The sequence below is a fragment of the Tauraco erythrolophus genome, chromosome 25 (assembly GCF_009769465.1).
Source record: "Tauraco erythrolophus isolate bTauEry1 chromosome 25, bTauEry1.pri, whole genome shotgun sequence".
Classification (NCBI taxonomy): Eukaryota; Metazoa; Chordata; class Aves; order Musophagiformes; family Musophagidae; genus Tauraco; species Tauraco erythrolophus.
Window position 1 is genome coordinate 1,110,535 of NC_141489.1, and position 17,714 is coordinate 1,128,248.

At 70.9% G+C, this 17,714-nt stretch overlaps 2 protein-coding genes across 4 annotated transcripts; one reads left to right on the forward strand and one right to left on the reverse strand.

Moving 5' to 3' along the window:
• The first annotated feature begins 1,617 nt into the window (after positions 1-1,617).
• On the forward strand, positions 1,618-2,346 carry GJD3 (gap junction protein delta 3). The gene has a single exon (XM_086626657.1). It carries the CDS (start codon positions 1,618-1,620, stop codon positions 2,344-2,346), a length of 729 nt encoding a protein of 242 aa, XP_086482783.1.
• A 1,375-nt stretch (positions 2,347-3,721) lies between these two features.
• On the reverse strand, positions 3,722-17,113 carry RARA (retinoic acid receptor alpha). 3 transcript variants are annotated; one of them, XM_086626728.1, is made up of 8 exons: positions 16,936-17,113; positions 6,428-6,576; positions 6,186-6,327; positions 5,162-5,322; positions 4,902-5,078; positions 4,607-4,811; positions 4,232-4,390; positions 3,722-3,912 (listed from the first exon to the last, which is right to left on the reverse strand). In XM_086626728.1, exons 1-8 carry the CDS (start codon positions 17,111-17,113, stop codon positions 3,722-3,724), a joined length of 1,362 nt encoding a protein of 453 aa, XP_086482854.1. The 3 variants fall into 3 exon arrangements, with proteins under 3 accessions (XP_086482854.1, XP_086482855.1, XP_086482856.1); XM_086626729.1 differs by lacking the exon at positions 16,936-17,113 and adding an exon at positions 11,211-11,245; XM_086626730.1 differs by lacking the exons at positions 6,186-6,327; positions 6,428-6,576.
• Between the last annotated feature and the right edge of the window lie 601 nt (positions 17,114-17,714).

Below are 17,714 nucleotides of genomic sequence, written 5' to 3' on the forward strand. Positions count from 1 at the left end.
CACTGTGTGTAGGACCAGTGTAGGACTGGTGTAGGACCTGCTTTGGTGTCTTGTAGCTTGGCAAAAACCACTGGCTCCACAGCCCATGTGGCACCCAGCCGTGTGTCTGCAGGACCGGCCAGCAAAATTTGGGGCCCACCTCCATCCCCCACCGGCCGCCGCGGCGGTCAGGCGTGGGCACTATCAGTGCCACCGAGGTGCTTTGCTGGCACCCAGTCAAGTGTGGAGAGCGCTGTCAGATTTTCCACTGCCGGGCTCTGGAGAGCGTCTCCGGCGCGTCCCCGCCGAGGGGCCGTGCTATTTACGGCTCTCCTCGCCGCGAGCGTGCCCGGAGAATCGGTTGTCACGACTCGCAGAGCCACCGGCAAGGCCACGGTCGTGCCGCGTGGGCTGCTCCGGGCTGGCTGTGGAGCTGCTCCCGTAGCCCCAGCATCACCCCAGTTTATGCTGAGCGCACCCACAGTGCACCCCGATGCCTGCAGCAGGATTTTCTCCGTCACTCAGTGTCCCTGACCAGGCACTGGGGACACCAAGCGCTGCTGGAGGGGGAGCGGGGGACTGGGGGACACTGGGCACCAAACCACCGTTACCAGAAAGGGAATCTGAGCCACAGTTGGGCTGTTGGTGCTTGCCCTGGCTGGGCAGGAGCTGGCAGGAGGCCCAGCCGTGCCACGGAGGGTTTCTTGCAGCACTCCGAAAAGCGGCAGCACAGCCACTGCACAGCTCTGTCTGCCAGCGCACACCGGAGCCAGGGGCAGCCCAGGACGGTCCATGGGACCCTCCATGGCCCTGACACAGTCACATGGAGCAGGGAGGGCTGGTGCCAGTCTTGAGCATCCCCTGGGCACAGCCCTCAGCCCTGGGAGGGACCGGGGGGCAGGAGCTGGCACTGCATGAATGCGGCTGATGCACCCGGGCTCTGCCGGGACCAGGGAGGCGATGCCAGCTCTGGGGGAGCTTTTCATGGGGTGGGTGCTGTGGCTTGGTACCCCCAGGCCCTAGAGATTTGGGGTGGCCAAGGCACGGAGGTATCTCTGCATGGTGGGGGTGCTGCCCCCTGCACCCACCTGCTCCTGGGCAGCTGCTGGCCCCAGGGCAGTGGCACCCTTTGTCCTTGAGGCCCCCCCTGGCAGAGCCGAGCCCTTCCCTCCCCTCCAGGCGCCCCCGCGGCTGCTCTGTCTCTTTAAAAGGACTCCAGGCGTGGCTGCGGGACCGTCATCCCATCCCGGCCGGACGAGGCACCGGACAGTCCCGGACAGCCCTGGACAGCCGGCGCCGGCCGCGCTGGCACACCGTGGACCGCGGCCTCCGCAGGTACCGGAGCTGTGAGGGGCTCGGGGGGTCTGCGGGCACAAGGGATGGGGAGGGACCCTGCTAGTCCTGCCCCAGCTGGTGCCCTTGGACCCATCTCCAGGGAAGCAAGTCCTGGGGCACGGCAGATGCCTGGGGACACCCATGACACGTAGCTGACACTGCCCAAGCACCCTCTTGCAAGCGGGGATGGTGCGATGTGTTTGGGGCAGTGTGGTGGGTTGGCGGGGCCGTGGTGCCCGCTGGGGTCCATCTTCGTGGGCACGGCGTCCCCCCCAGAGCTGACCCCGTTCTCGCAGCGCGGCCATGGGCGAGTGGGGCTTCCTGAGCTCGCTGCTGGACGCGGTGCAGGAGCACTCGCCCATGGTGGGGCGGTTCTGGCTGGTGGTGATGCTCCTCTTCCGCATCCTGGTCCTGGCCACCGTGGGCAGCGACGTCTTCGAGGACGAGCAGGAGGAATTCGTCTGCAACACGCAGCAGCCAGGCTGCAAACCCGTCTGCTACGACGCCGCCTTCCCCATCTCCCACTACCGCTTCCTCGTCTTCCACGTCGTCGTGCTCTCGGCCCCCGCCGCCCTCTTCGTCATCTTCGCCGTGCACCAGGCGGCCAAGCCGGGGCATGGGGGAGCCCCCGGTCAGCGCGCCCGTCGCCTCCAGCCCTTCTACGTGGGCAGCGTGGTGGCACGCATCGTGGCCGAGCTGGGCTTCCTGCTGGGGCAGGCGCTGCTCTACGGCTTCAGGGTGCAGCCGCTCTTCGTGTGCCGCCGGCGGCCCTGCCCGCACCGCGTCGACTGCTTCGTCTCCCGCCCCACCGAGAAAACCGTCTTCATCCACTTCTACTTCGTGGTGGGGCTGGTCTCGGCGCTGCTCAGCCTGGCCGAGCTCGCCCACCTCCTGCGCAAGGGCCCCCCGCCCCGCGCTGGGTGCTGCCGCCGGCCGCAGGAGCGGGCACCGGCCCCCGGGCAGCCGGCGGGGGCCATGGAGGAGCCGTGTCGTCCCCATGGCTCCCCATTGCGGGGGGACCTGACCGTTTAGCTGGCCCCAGGCTGCCATCGCTGGCACGAGCTGTGGCTGTTCTCAGCCTGGCTGGTGCCCAGCAGGCAGCTGCAGCGCCCCTGCCCTTGTCGTGCCGGCGGAGCAGGGCTGTGCTGTGCCGTGCCCCGGTGCCCCTGGTTCCTGTTGTGGGCGGCAGACAGGCCTCACCCGGCAGCTGCTGGAAAAAAACATGGACAAAAGGAAAACAAACAGGTCCCATCCCTGCGTGGTGGCAGGGACACCCCTGACTACCCCCAGCCCCCCCCGCCGGGCACGTAGGGCCCATGGCTGCCCCCAGACCCTGTGCCAGGGGTGTGACGAGTGCATGGGGGCTCTGCGGGCCAGGGCTGGCCCTGGCGTAGGGGGGGACGCAGCCGCAGCATCTGAGATGAGAAGGGCAGAGCTTTGGGGGGGGGCTCTGCCCCAGCCCAGCCTTTGGGGACAACCAGAGCCAGGGAGGGCAGACGGGGGGGGTGTCCCAGGGTGCTTCCCCCCCCCCCACGGAACCCCCCAGCCCTGACCATGCACCCTTCCCACTTCCCCCCCCCCCCCGATGCCCCCCCGCAGCAAGAACGAGCCAGGCACTAGAATAAATAAACTTTATTCTGGAGCCAGCCCCCCCACCCCACCCCCCCATCCTCCCCGTGCCGGCAGGGCCGGGCCCCGCTTCCTGCGAGGCTGGGCTGGCACCGCCGCGCGCCCCCGCAGCCCCCACCCCATCTGGGGGGGCCGGGGCAGGGCCCGCCCGGCACCCCCCGACTCTAAAACCACTAAAATCTCAACAACAACCAAAAAAAAAAAAAAAAAAAATTTAATAATAATAAATTGTGTGCCCCCCCCCCCCCACCCCCAACCCCCTGGCAGCGCCCACCGTGCCCCCTCCACCTGCACAGGCCTAAAAACCCCTTCAAACTTTTACAAAGGTTTTAAAACGTATTTATAGATATTTATAGATATTTATATATATATACTTTGCTTTCTTTCTCTTTTAAATGACTCTGCTTCCTCGGCGTGCGGGGTCTGGCCGCGTCCTCCCCGCTGGACGGCCAGGACGGGGGGGGGGGTGGCTCGGTGGTCGCGATCCCGTGGGTGCTGGTGCTGGTGGGGCCGGGGCGTCCCCGGGGACGCGGCCGAGGGCCCCCGCGCCCCTGAAATGTGACTCAACCAACACGCTTCGCCCGGGGCTGGGGGGGGCCGGGGGCTGCGGGGCTCCCCGCGGGGTCCGCTCCGGCGGGATGGGGGGTCCCGGGGCTGCGCCGGCGGGGGGGCTGCTGAGGAGTCCGCCCCAGCGGGGGCTGCAGCCAGGGCCGAGGCGCGGGGTCCCCCACCGCGTGCTGGCGTGCCGGGCTCTGTCCTGGTGCGCACCGGGCGCGGGTCACGGCGAGTGCGTGGCCGGGCTGCTGCGGTTGGAGCTGGGCGAAAGGCTGGGGCTGCAGCTGCCCGCGCGGGGGCCGCCCGGCTGCCCCCCCAGCGTGTCCATGCCCTCCGAGTTCTCCAGCATCTCCTGGATGAGCGGCGGCATCGACCCCGGGATCTCCATCTTCAGCGTGATCACCCGCTCAGCGCCTGCGGGAAGGGTTGGGTTCAGCAGGGCACGGCACTGCTGGCACCCCAAACCTGCACCCCAAACCCGCACCCCAAACCCGCACCCCCAAACCCGTCACCCCTGGCACTACTCCTCCTTGGGTGCTGAGAACAAGGGCCCCGGCCGTGTCCCCGGGGACGCGGTGCTCTGGGCATCCCCTCCCTCGTCGCCTCCAGAGGCTGAGGTGCCCGGGGAAGGATGAGCACCCAGGACCTCCCGCCTCGATGCCAAGCCCAAGGGATGCTCCCCGGGACACGGAGCCATGGGGGGGGTGCAGTCACCCCCCTCCCCAGCGCTCACCTTTGGCGCTGATGCTGCGCAGATCCGTGATCTTCATGAGCATCTTGGGGAACATGTGGGGCTTGTTGGGCCTCCTCTTCCTCACGTAGACCTTCAGCGCCTCCAGCAGCGGCTCCTGCAGCTTATCCACTTTGTCGGGCTGCTCCAGATCCTGGCGGTCTGGGGAGGGGGGGACAGCGGTTATGGGGGGCAGCGCAGGTGCCAGTGTCACCCTTCAGCCCCCTGCCCCATGGGCATGGATACGGCCCCGCTCTGCGCCAGGGTGGCTGTGCCACGGCCAACGGCACTATCTGGAGGGGGGGAACGACACACAGGTGCGTAGGTCCACCAGGGTGCTAAGCAGGGTGCCCATCCCTGCGCCCCCTCTGTCCCCACCTCCGCAGATGAGGCAGATGGCACTGAGCAGCCCCGTCTCGGCGTCGTCCATCTCCAGCGGCAGCAGCTGGTTGGCGAAGGCGAAGACCAGGTCGGTGAGCGGGCCGAAGCCGGCGTTGTGCATCTGCGTGCGGTTCAGCGTCAGCCCGTCCGAGAAGGTCATGGTGTCCTGCTCCGGCGTGTAGCGCGTGCAGATCCGCAGGATCTGGGGGGACGAGGTGTGTGTGGGGGGGGGCTCAGCCTGGCGTCCCCTCCCCACCCTTGTCCCCATCCCTGTCCCCATCCCCGCTCTCACCAGGATGTCGAGGCAGGCGGCTTTGAGGAGGGTGATCTGGTCAGCGATGGTGAGCGTGGTGAAGCCGGGGAGCTGCTTGGCAAACTCCACCGTCTTGATGATGCACTTGGTGGACAATTCGCTGAACTTGTCCCACAGGTCGATGTCCAGGGAGACCCGCTGCTCCGAGCTGTTGTTCTGCGGCGGGATGCAGATGGGGGTGAGGGCATGGCAGGGGGCTGCGGCCCTCCCCGGCGCCCCCCGCGCCCCCCAACACTCACCGTAGTGTATTTGCCGAGCTGGCAGAGGGCGGGGAAGGTCTCCTGGTGAGCTTTGCGCACCTTCTCGATGAGCTCCTCCACCTCGGGCGTGACGATGTAGCTCTCCGAGCACTCCGCCTTGGGCACGTCCTTCTTCTTCTTGTTCCGATCGTTGCGGACGGCTGCGGGGACAGCAGGGTCAGTGTCACCCAGCGCCGCTGCCACCCAGCGCCGCTGCCACCCAGCCCCTGCTGCCACCCAGCGCCGCTGCCACCCAGCGCCGCTGCCACCCAGCCCCTGCTGCCACCCAGCCCCTGCCGCGGGTTAGGGGGGGGCTCGACCCCACCACGCTCTGTCCCCCCGGCGCAGGACAAGGACCCTGCCACCAGCCATGGATCGGCCGCAGGGACACATGGCTGGTGGAGCCGCCGGTCCTGCAGTTTTCCTTTAAATAAGCCCTCGAGTCACTAGGAGGTGATTAGAGGTGACACCGCACCCGTGGGGGGCACACCCCCCCCGGTGATGGGGACAGTGCTGCGCGGCACGCAGCAAAGCCGATACAGCGGAGAGAAACACCACGGTGAGAAAATGGCAGCTGAGCCACCGCGGAGCCACCACGGAGTCACTGTGCTCGTCGCGGGGGGGTGGGATCAGCCTCTGTGGGCTGGGGGGGGCCAGGATCCCCCTTAGGTGCAGGGTGAGCTGCAGCCTCAGGGATGCTGAACAGCCCCCTGCATCCGCCAGCTCCTCTCAGGGGGGTCCTGGGCCCCGGGGGGCAGGACTCGGGGAGGCAGGTGCACCCCAGCAGCCATCACCCCCCCATCACCCATCCCAGTGATGCTGTGCCGTGTGGGGGGGTACAGCCGGGCACCATGACAACTGGCACACAGGCGCCAGGAGGCCTCGAAAGCATCATTTATCTCTGACATTATCAATCACGCGTTGCCTGGGCAATGGCTGGGCTGTGACACAAACCAGGGGGGAGACCCCCCCATCCCCCGTCCCCCCTGCCAGGGCCATCCCATCCCATCCCATCCGCACTCACACTCCTTGGACATGCCAACTTCGAAGCACTTCTGCAGGCGGCAGTACTGGCACCGGTTGCGCGTCACCTTGTTGATGATGCAGTTCTTGTCCCGGTGGCACGTGTACACCATGTTCTTCTGGATGCTGCGGCGGAAGAAGCCCTGGGGACCCCGCACACCCCAGTCAGCACCCAGCCCGGGGACCCCAGGGGGACCCGCGGGGATGGTGCTCGCCCTGGCGCAGGGCGCTGGCAGCTCTCACCTTGCAGCCCTCGCAGGCGCTCACCCCGTAGTGGTACCCCGAGGACTTGTCCTGGCAGACGAAACAGGGCTTGTAGATGCGGGGCAGGGGGGGCGGCGAGGGCGGGCTGGGCACAATCTCCTCCGAGCTGGTGCTCTGCGTCTCGACAGCTGCGGGGAAGATGGGGACACTCAGGGCACGGAGACCCCCGGGCAGGGCTGGCCACACAGGGACACCCCCCCCCACCCTGCACCCCCCCAACAGTGCCAGGGCCGGCCCCTGGGTGTGGGGATCCCAGCAGCACCCCCCTGCTCTGCCCGCCCCGGCCGGGTCGCACGGGGCCGGCGGGGAGAGGACGTGAGCGGGGAAGATGCAACTTGACATTTCCAGGCCACGGAGACGACGTGGAATTCAGGCAGACAAAAAAAAAATGGGAAAAAAAAAAAAAACAGAACAGAACGAAGGCGGAATCCCAGGAGCCCCCCGCGCTGGCGGCCGGCACGGTGCAGCCCCGGCCTGGCACGGGGCGGGGGGGGCCGGTGCCACATACTCACTCGCACGTGCGGGCACACACACACGCACATGGGCTGGGGGCCACCCACCACCCCAGAGCTGAGGGTGAGGGCATGGGCACAGTGGCACCCAGCTGGCACCCCTGGGACCCTGGCGAGGGACATCCCCAGGGGCAGCGCTGTCCTCGGCCCCAGGACGGCCGCCCCAGCCAACATGTGCTGCAGCAGCCCCGCCAGTACAGGGTGCCCCCCGCACCCCACGAGGTGCCCGCGCCCCCAGGACGAGCCCCGTCCGCCCGCCCCGGTGCAGCGCCAGGCGCGGAGGGGACATGGCACAGCCGGGGTGCTGGCGCCCGGCGCGGGGTGCAGCCAGGCAGGGGTTAAGCGCTCCCCAGCTCCTCTGGGATGTTGGCGAATGTTTTTCTGCAGCGGAGCCAAGCGAACCAGTCAAACAGGATATGAAAGGCCGGGCCCCGCGGGGGAGCCTGGCTGCCCCCCACCCCGCTGGCCCCCACGCCGCAAAAGGGCCCCCGAAACGGCCCTGGCACCCCCCGCTTCCCTCCAGGGCCGGGGTGCTGCACGGAGAAGCCAGGGGTGCCCACCCAGCACCCACCCAGGGCTGAGCCGAAGAGGGGTCCCACCGGGGGCGGTGAGGGATGAGGGGTGGGGGGGCCACCCTCGACACTCGTGCCCCAGCACAAGGGGGACGGGGGAGCGTGCGGGGCACGATGTGCGCGTGCGGGGCGGGATGGGAGCACGTGGGGCATGACATGCGCGTGCGGGGTGCGGTGTGAGCACACGGGGCACGACGGGAGCACGCGGGGCGCGATGTGCACGTGCGGGGGGCGTGACGTGCATGTGCAAGGCGTGATGTGAACACGCGGGACGGGATGCACGCGTGCCGGGTGCGAGGGGTGATGCGCGCGTGCGAGGGGTGATGCGAGCACGCGGGGCACCGCGGGGGCGAGGGAGCCGGGCAGCGCTTCCCGGGCGGCACTGAATAAATCACCGCTGCCACTCGAGGGAGCGGAGCCATTAAAGCGACTGAGCGAGCGTCGTCTATAATTTATCGCCTCTTTTATATAATTTAAGAACTTCCTCGTGGAGAGCTGCACTCGCAAAATGCAGATTTGACAAGATTTTGATGTGCTGGGTGCGGAGGGGGGGAGGGGACCCGGCGCACGCCGGTGTCCCCAGGCAGGCCCGGCTGTGCCAGCACCGCGGGAATCCCCCGCCACCGGAGAACGGACCGCGGTGCCACCAGGGAGGGGACAGGGCCACGGGCACAGCTGCCTGCTCCGCCAGCTCCCCAGGAGCCCCTCATGGTGGCATCAGGCCCGGGTGCCCCTCGCACCCCCGCGGGGCGAGGGGAGGGCGCAGAGCTGCACCCAAAGGTGCTGAGCGGGCAGGATGGGTGCAAACCCCCCCCCCCACCACCCCCGGTCCCCTGGTCCCACAGGGCAGGAGGGGCCGGCTGGGGACACGGGGGACCCAGGCGTCCTGCCCCCCCCGCCCCGCTCGGGGGACGCGGGGCACAGCTGCACGCCAGATGCTGCGGCTCCGCCAGCATCCCCGGGCGAACGTGCCGCCCCCGCCCGCGGCCCCGCCGGCCGCTTCCTGCTCGCGCCGAGGGACCCCGGGGCACCTCGACACCCCGCAAGCCGCCCCGGCGTGGGAAAGCGCCCGCGGAGCCGCGCCGCGTGCCAGGGCCCCAGGGGGGACCCAGGAGCCCAGGCTGCCGCCACCCTCACCAACAACCGGCCATCGCTCCCGCGCCAGAGCTGGGATGAGGCCCCGGATTCCGGAGCGGGGGACAGGAGTGAAGCCCCGCCAAGGGGCTCCGCCGGTGCTTGCCGCAGAGCCCGATGCAGCAGGCGGTGCTGTGCCAGCCCCGTGCCTGCGCCGCGGGGCCCAGCACACCTGGCAGGAGGGTGGGTGCCCACCCAGGGCCTTCCTGTGGATGGGGATCCCACGTGTCCCGAATTCCTGCACCTCTGTGGAAGTAAGGATGGGGCGGGGGAAAGGAGGGTCCTGGGGCTGGGAACCCCAAACCGTGGGGTGCCCTGGGCTGTGGGGTGCCTGGTCCTGCCCACATGGCACTGGGCACAGTGCTCAGCCTGCCAGGCACCACCACCATGCCCGGTCCTCACCGGGCATCCTGCCCAGAGGATCCAGGGGTCCTGCCCCCTGCCAGCGGCGGGGTCCCCAGCACCCCGACTCACCCATCTGCCGCGCTGCCGTCGCCACCCCGTGCCGCAGCGCTGCACTGGCTGCACGCCACCGGCCGGCCCGGGGTGACGGAGTGCGGCTAACGCGAGGCAATGGTGGGGCCACCCCATGCCCGGTGGGGCAGTGCCCGTGCACAACTCAACCCCGCGTACCCCCCCGAGAACCCCGCAGCACCTCTCAACACCCCTGGTAAGATGTGGACCCACGCGGGCAAGGGACACCTCAGTGGGCTCCTGCGAGCATCACCATTGGGAACCATCTCCTGCCTCAGTTTCCCCAGCTGCGGCACGGCAGCGTCCCTGGGCCCCGCTGCAGCAGCGGGCAGCCTACCCGCACGCCGAGGAGCAGCTTATCCCACCCCCCCACCCTCGTGCCAGTGAGACGGCGTACCGCCAGGCAGGGCAGCGCCAGAGCCGGGCCAGCAGCCAGCACCTCGGGGCCAGCCCTGTCGGGCACAGTCCAGCCACAGCACAGCTGTCTCCAGGGAAACTGAGGCACAGCCTCTCTAACACCAGTACCACCAAGCCGTGTCGCAGGCTGGCACCCTGGGCCAGGGAGACACGGCACCTCGGCGTGACGTAGGAAGCGGGGCACCCTGCCAGGGATCCCCGCCAGCACCCGCTGCCCACACACTCGCCAGGTCACGGTCACTGTGACCAGAGCCTGGAGGTGCCCTGGCCCAGGCAGGGGCCCCACACGGCACCAGGGCCACGTGTCCACCCACAGCCGCCTGTGCCATCCCTCTCCGGCAGGACTAGGGGTACGGGGGGTATGATGGCCCCCAGTCACCCCACTCACGACAGCACGGCCCCACAGTGGGATCTAGGGGGGCCCCGCACTAAGAGGACAGCACCAGAGCCTGGCACACACAGCCCCTGCCAGGCCCTGCCTGCACCCTGCCTGCTTCGGGGCGTCGAAGGCAGCACCCAGGCACAGAGGTGGCAGGAGCCCCCCCCGAAGCCCCCCGCCATCCCCCGCCGCAAACAAAGGCCCCTCGCGCCGCGCTCGCGCCCGATGCCAGCGGAAAGGTCGAGCGGCCCCGAAACAATGGGGGGAGTGAGACCGCAGTGGCCGTGGCACCACGGGCACCGCACCACGGGAAGGGTGAAGCGGTGGCAAGGAGAGGGGCCCCCCCGGCCTCGTCGCACCCCGCGGGAGGGCCCCGCAGCCCTTATCGGGATGAAAGTCCTACGGAGCCAGGCAGGACTTTCCCCGGAGCCGTTATCGCTGCCCACAGCCCGCGGGTGCCAGGCCAGGCCAGCCAGCTGCCCCATGGGGGGGGCGTGGGACGACATCCCCTAGCCCAGCCAGGCCCCACTCGCCCCACAGCGGGGTCGCACATCCCCCGTGGGGTGGTGGTCTCTGGGCTGGCCGCAGTTCGGGGTGCGCTGCCCCTGCCCCCGCCTGCTGCCCACCCTGGCACCGAGGTGCCCCCGCACCCTCCGAGACCCCCATCTGCCCAGACCCGTCCCCAAGGACGGACCCACGGGGGACTCCGGGCTGCGACCCCCCCACCCCAGGGGCACAGGGCACGATCCCGCCAGCAGGAGCGGGACTGGCCGGGCCCCACCGCAGCACCCCGGCCCGCCCCGGCCCAGGGGGACCCCCACCGACCCCCGGCGGGGCCGTGGCGGGGGGGGGCCCCCCCGGCGCCCGTGCGGCTGCAGCAGCCGCAGCGGTTCCGCCGTTAATGGGATTTGTCGGAGCCCTTATCGGGGGGGAGGGAAATTCCCGGCGGAGCCGGCGCTGCCGCGGCCCCCGCTCGCGGGAAGGGGGGGGGCGCGGGGTGCCCGGGGTGCCCCGCCGGGCTCAGCCCCCGCCCGGCTCTCGCCCAAACGGGCCGGGGGCTGTTTCTGGCCGGGCCCGGCGCTGGGCCGGGGGCCGAGCCCGGCACCCCCTCGGGAGCAGCCCCCCCGCCCCCATCGCTCCGCACCCATCCCCGCAGCCCCCCCCAGCCGCGATCAGCGCCGGGTTCGAGGCCGCTCTTCCCGCCCGGGCGGGCTCCAGCACCGGCCCGAGGCGGCGGTGAGGGGCCCGGCCGCCCCCGGGGCGCAGGTACCTACAGCGGCCGGAGCTGCTCCAGGGCGGGGGGCGGCGGGGCGCGGGGGGGGCCGCGCTCTGGCAGCAGGCAGCCCCGGCTCGGCCCGTAGAAATCCATCCGGAGGAAGGGGCCGGGGGGCAGCCCCGCCACCGCCGCGCCCTCGTACATGGCCCGGGGCCGCGGGGGCGGCTCCCCCCCGGGCCGGCGGCGGGGGCGGCCCCGGGCGGTCAGCGGCCCCCCCCGCGGCAGCCGGGCCCCGGGGGCGCCCCGCGCCGCGCTGCCATGGCCCCGCCGCGGCTCAGCCGGGGAGCGGGGCCCCGCCGCTCCGCTCCGCGCCCGGCCGGGAGGCGGAGGAGGAGGAGGAGGAGTGGGAGGGGGAGGGGAGGAAGGCGCAGCCCCGCCGGCTCTGCGGCTCCGGCAGCCCCGGTCCCTCCCGACACCAGCCGCCTCCCCACAGCCTTAACCCCCTCCGCGCCGCGGGGCTGGCCCCGTTCTCCCCCGCCGCCGCCTCCTCCTCCTCCTCTTCCTCCTCCCCTCCCCGGGACGGCCGGCACCGGCCACGGCCGCGCGGGGGGACGCGGCCGCGCGGGGTCAGCGCCACGCGGCAGCGGGCCCGGGGGGGCACACGGCGGGGCCGGGGGCTGCCCGGGCCCGGGGGCGCACGGCGGGGCCGGGGGCCGCGGTTCATTTGCCTAATGGGATGCGGGTGAACTGCGGCTGAACCCGGCGGGGAAGGGTTCACCTCGCCCTGACCCCCGGCCGCCCCCCCGGGGGTGCGGGTGCCACCGCCCGGAGTGGGGGACACACACAGACGTGCGTGTGTTCGTGCGTGTCCCCACCGCAGGACGAGCTCTGGGCTTGTTCGCATCCCCGCTGCGGAGGGGCCCACGCGTGCTCCCGCTGCACCCTTGCACGGGGTGGGGGGGATGTGGGGGGGGTGTGAGGCTGTGTGTGTGTGTGCGCGCACACGGCAGCCCGTGTGCACATACACCCGTGTGCACATACACGCGTGTGTTTTCCTTCTGCACACACGTACATGCGTGTTGCACCACGTCCCCACCGAACGCAGAAGCAGCTGAGCAGGTGAACACGTATATGTGTGCATGTCCACACGTGCACTGCACACGTGTGTGCTTGCGTGTGACCCACACCCCTCCCCACTGCGCTGCCCGTGCACACAGGCCCCCACTGGAGGTGACACCCCAAACCCGCGGCCCGTCCCGGGGCTGCCCAAGTGGTGACGGCACTGCCCACGCAGACCAGCATCACCTCCCGTGCCACGGCCGGCTCAGCCCCAGCACCCAGACAGGACGGACTCACGCCAAGGACAGCGGCCACAGGCTGGGCTGGCAGGACGGGCAGTGGCGGTGCCACTTCTCCGCTGCACTGGTGCCACTTCCCTGGCGCACTGGTATCCTCCCCGCCGCACCGTCTCACCCACCCACCCTCGCTTCCTGCAGCTGCGCTCCGCAGCGGGCACACGGCCTCTGCCACGCCATGGGAGTCCGCTCTGTCCCAGCCCCACGCTGCCCACAGCAGGGGTGCCCTTCCAGGGAGAGCCCAGGGTGCTGCACGGCCCTTCCGAACCCTCGCCTGGGTCCTGCCACGGGCAGGAGGAGCACACGCGTGTGCAGGGCGGGACACTGGTGTGAAGATGCGGGTGCTGCTGCACACACCGGCCCTGCACGGCCACACGCAGTGAGTGTGCGTGAGCCGACGTGCGTGTGCATGCGTGTGCGCACACGGCAGTGTGCGCACACGCACCCCGATGCCGAGGGCACCCTCCTGCCGGCGTGGCCGCACTCTGCTCGCCCCGCACACGCCGGCGGCTCCCCCAAAGTGAGCAGCCAGGGCCGCCCCGCTTTTATTTCCAACCTGCCCCCCCAAAGGGGAGAAAAACAAGAAAGAAAGAGGCCGGGAGGCGTGTGCGCACGCATGTGTGTGTGCATGCGTGTGCGTGTGTGTGCGCCGAGCAGATCAGCAGCGCCTGTTTAAATAATAATAGAAAGTCAAAGGCTTTGCTTAGCCAGCAGGTTTCCGAACAAAAGCCCAGCGCTCCTCCAACTTCCTGCAGCGAACATGACAAATGTCTGCTTGGACTCATTTACCAGCCCTGGAAAGAATGTGGCTGCGACGGAGGGGACGGAGGGGCCGCGGGCACCGCACGGCTCGGCCATGGCACGGCCCTGCCGTGCACGCGCACCGGACACCGCTTCCCCCGCACCGGGCACCGCTTCCTGGCCCGCGACGGCGGCAATGGGAAGAAACGGAGATTAAAAAAACCCCAAAGCTTTAAGGCAGAAGCCAAGAGGAACTGGGCGAGGGGAGCGCCCCGCACGCAGCCCCGTGGCACAAGGGGGACGGGGATGCCCCACTACACGCCCCGGCCCACCGCCCCATCCCACCGCCCCCCAGCAGCCTGGAGACACCAGAGTGGGATGTCCCCCAGCAGCACTCCCCAACCCCGCTCACGGAGGCAGCGGGTGCTCCAGGGAGGACAGGACATCCCCGTGGGCACGATGGAGACCCGGCCCCAAAGCCCCCGGGGACACCGCGGGGGATCCTGCTGTCCCCGCAGCGGGCAGCTTCGGGATCACCGGGTTGCAGCCCTGGCAGACAGCGGGACGTGGGCAGGGACCCCTGGGACCCCCACGCAAACCCACCCAGCTCAGCGCGGGGTACAGGGCGCCCAGCCCTGGCCCCTTCCCCCCATCCTCACGCCAACACCTCGGGGCCCCGCAGCCCCCCTGCCGCCCGCCCACTTCAAAAGGCCCCATTTATCCCCTTCAGCGGCTTTTGAGCGCCGCGAATTCCCGGCCGGCGCAGGCGGCTCCCCCCGGCCCCCCTGACAGTGATAGAGAACCTCCGCCGTAATGGGCTTTCCCAGGCGCGGGGGCCCAGCGCCCGGCACGGCCTCATCAATCTTCCCCGGGCGGCGATGGCATGGGGGGGGGCCGGGGGGGTCCCCAGCCCCGCACCCCGCAGGCACTCCCCAGCCCCTGCCCTGAGTGGGGCCCCCCAGCCCCGCTGCTCCCCCCCGACCCGCGGCCCCCGGCCTGCAGGGAGCACGTTTTGCTCATTAATTTTTAAAAATTAATTAATTACGGGGCGCTGCGGGGGAGCGGCTGTGGCGCGGAGGAAACCGGAGCCAGCGGGTAGGGTGACACGTCCAGCCCGGCCGCGGGGCCCCCCAGTCCGGCAGCCGAGAGTGGGGCCGGGGGGGGGGGGTCCGGCTGCAGGGGGAGGGGGCTGCACTGGGGTCCCGTGTCCCGCAGCCTGGGAACTGGGGCGGAAGGGGGGGCCAGTGCTCACGGACACGTGTGCTCACGCCTGGCACGGGGACACGGGTGGCCCCGCACCACGTACTGCGCAGCCCCGCACCGCGGGGTGGGCGCTGAGCATCCCCATGCACAGCTCCAGCTGCACACACATGGGCACACACACGCACACACACACGCGTGAGCAGGCACAGCTGGCAGCGCACACGCACAGCGCCACGGACACGCGCACACACGCAGCCCACTCCATGGCTGCGCACACCCCCTCGCACGGGGGGCACACACGGGCACACATCTGCCGTGCGAGTGCACGCGCACCCATAGGCAGCTGTGAGCGCGGAGAGGCCCCGCACCCACCCTGGGGACCCCTGCCCACCCGGGGGTGCCCCACATCGGGGCCCAGCATGGGGCAGGGGTTCCCACCCCCACCCCGCAGGGGAAGCCACGGCACTTGTGGGGGGCTGTGCCGGGGTCCCCAGGGCTGTGCCGGGGGGGGGCCGTGTCTCACGCCTCCACTCACTTCCCCTTTGCCGGGCACCCGACTCATGGCACGAAAAGGCCCCAGCACGTGGGTCTGGCCCCAGCCGGGACAGTGGCTCCCCCCACCTCAGTGCCAGGGGGTGCAGAGCGCCCCCCTGCACCGACAGCCGGGGAGGGGGTGAGCGGTGCAGCCCCCAGCCCCACGCACGGGATCCGGCCGATGCCGTTGGCCAGGTCAGGGGTACAGCACGCAGCACCTCGAGGGGCCGGATCCGGCACCGGCAGCTCCCCTGCAGCCCCAACGCCACCGGATCCCCGTCACAGCACCCACGGCCCCGGTGGGGTGCCCGGCCAAACCCCGGGGGGGGCATCTGCACCCCCAGGAGGGCCCGGCCGGATCGGCCCCGGGGCCGCACAGCTGCAGCACATCTGGCGAGGGTGGGCCGGTGGCGGGGCTGGATGCGTGTGAGCAGGGGGGTCTGCACCGGACCCCTCCGTGTGCCCCCAGCCCTGAGTCCCCCCCAGCCGAGACACGGACCCTGGCGTTTCCCTGCCGGCCCCACTGCCAGGAGGGAGAGCAGTGACATCCCACCCGGGCACACACCAAATACTGTAGGACCTATACAAACAGGGACCCCCTCAGGCTCTACGGGTGCTATGGGAGGGGGGGGGGACACAGATATGGTGTCCCCAGACCTGCACCCCCCCGATCCCTGGGCACCCCAGCAGGGAAGGCCAAGGGGAAACTGAGGCACGGTTCAGCTGGCCACCACCAGCCCCAGGGCACCCTCTGGCCCTGCCCAGCCCCCTCCCCATTGCCCCCATCCTCATCCTCCTCCCCAGTGTCAGGGAAGGGGGGGTAGGGGGGTAACAAGGGCCCCCCCCCCGCCCGTTCCCACAATGCCGTGCGGCGGGAATGGCCCCAGAGCCAGCGCGGGGGAGGGGCCCCACCCACCGCCACCCAGTCGCTGAACTGGTCCCACTGGGTCCCACCGCCGCCGGGGCGGCTCCGGCGGGGGACAGCGCCCGGGGCTGGCCCTGCCCGGGCCTGCACCGTCCCCCGGGGCCAGACCCAGGACGGGGGGGGGCCCCACCACACCCCGACCCACGGGGGCCTCCCCGACAGCGGGTGCCGCAGGGCACCCATGCCGGCATGGCGCGGGAACGGGCAAGGGTGCCCATCCGCAGCGGTGCCAGGGATGGGAAGGGGGTCTGGCAGCTGTCCCACGGCACCCAGTGAGGGTCTGGGGAAACTGAGGCACGCAGCGAGTGCAGGGCTGGGGTCGCGGTACGGGGAGGACCCCGGCCGGGAGCCCACCTCCCACCGCTCCCAGCTGCCGGCGCGGCGGGGCGGTGATTACCGGGGCCGTGATGGACGACCCTGTCAGGGGGAAATTGAATCAGGAGCAGACGCGATGATTGCCTTCATCGCCTCCCCCACGGGCGGCCCCCGCGCCTCCGGCGAACAAAGAGCCGCCGCGGGGACGCAGCGCCGCAACGGCCCCCCGCCACCGCCGAGCGCCCGGCGTCGCGGTGGGTGCCAGGGACAGTGCCAGCCGAGGGCCCCTGACCAGGCCCAGCCACGCCGTTAGCCGGGGTACGAACACGGCCATTAACGAAGGCGGCCACGCAGCAGCAATTAACTCGCACCCGCCCCGCCGGGTGCCACTGCCCACTGCGTGCCTCAGTTTCCCCAGCGGCAGCACTAACGGGGAGAAGCGCCCAGCACACGCCTCCCACCAGGCAAGGAGCTGGTGCCCCCCCAGCGCAGCTCCCCAAGGGTGGGTGACGCTGTGGCTGGGAGCAGGGACACCCTCCCCATCACCAGTGCCACTACCCCGATGTGGGTTACGGACCAGTGCCGGAGCAGCAGCCTGGAGTCAGCACCCACGTCCCACGCTTGGGACGGACTCCAGCATGGAGAGTCCCCGCACACACACCCCCAGCACCGGGGGTCCCAGCACCCCCTCGCGGGGCCGCGGTACTCACTGGCAGGGGACGGGGTGCTGTATCCGCTGACGGGCAGCTGGTGCTGGATGCCAGCCAGCGTGCTGGGCGGCGAGAGCCCCCCCAGCATGTGGGGGAAGAAGAAGGCGTAGGGGGGCACGGGGTAGCCGTTGAGGTGCCCCCCTCCAGGCGTGGGGCAGGAGCTGCTGTTGCTGGCCATGGCGGGGGTCTCCGGCGCGGGGGGGGCTCTCAGGCGTGGGGCGCGGGGGCCGAGCAGAGCATGGGGCCCGCGGGCGACCCGCTGCCCGGTGGCGGTCCTCACTGGTTCCTGCGACGCTGCGGGGGGAGCAGAGAGGGGGGGTTAGCAGAGGGGCTGGGACACCCGGCCCCCATCCCCATGTGGTGCCCACCAGCTGTGCCTCAGTTTCCCCAAACCCACCCAGGGGCCACATCCCCTGCCAGCCCCAGGAGGGCGCAGCCGGCCGGGCACAACGCTCCCCACGGGATTAACGACAATCCCCCGGATTAGCGACACGGCGACCGGCGGGGCCGGCAGGCACAGGTCGCTAATCCCGGCTTAGCGGGCGAGGGGGCAGGGGACAGCGTGGGGACACTGCAGCCCCCCCGGGCACCCCCTCGGGCCGGGGGCCGTGTGATGGCCCCAAACTCGCTCCCCCAGGCCTGGCCCAGGAGTGGAGCAGCACGAGGGGTCTCGGGGCAGCGGCACCCCCCGCCCCAGCCCGGGGGGGTGCAAGGCAGCCGGGGGCGTGGGGCGGGCACACCGGGGTCCCCTGAGGACAGCGGCTCTGCTCCAGCCTGGC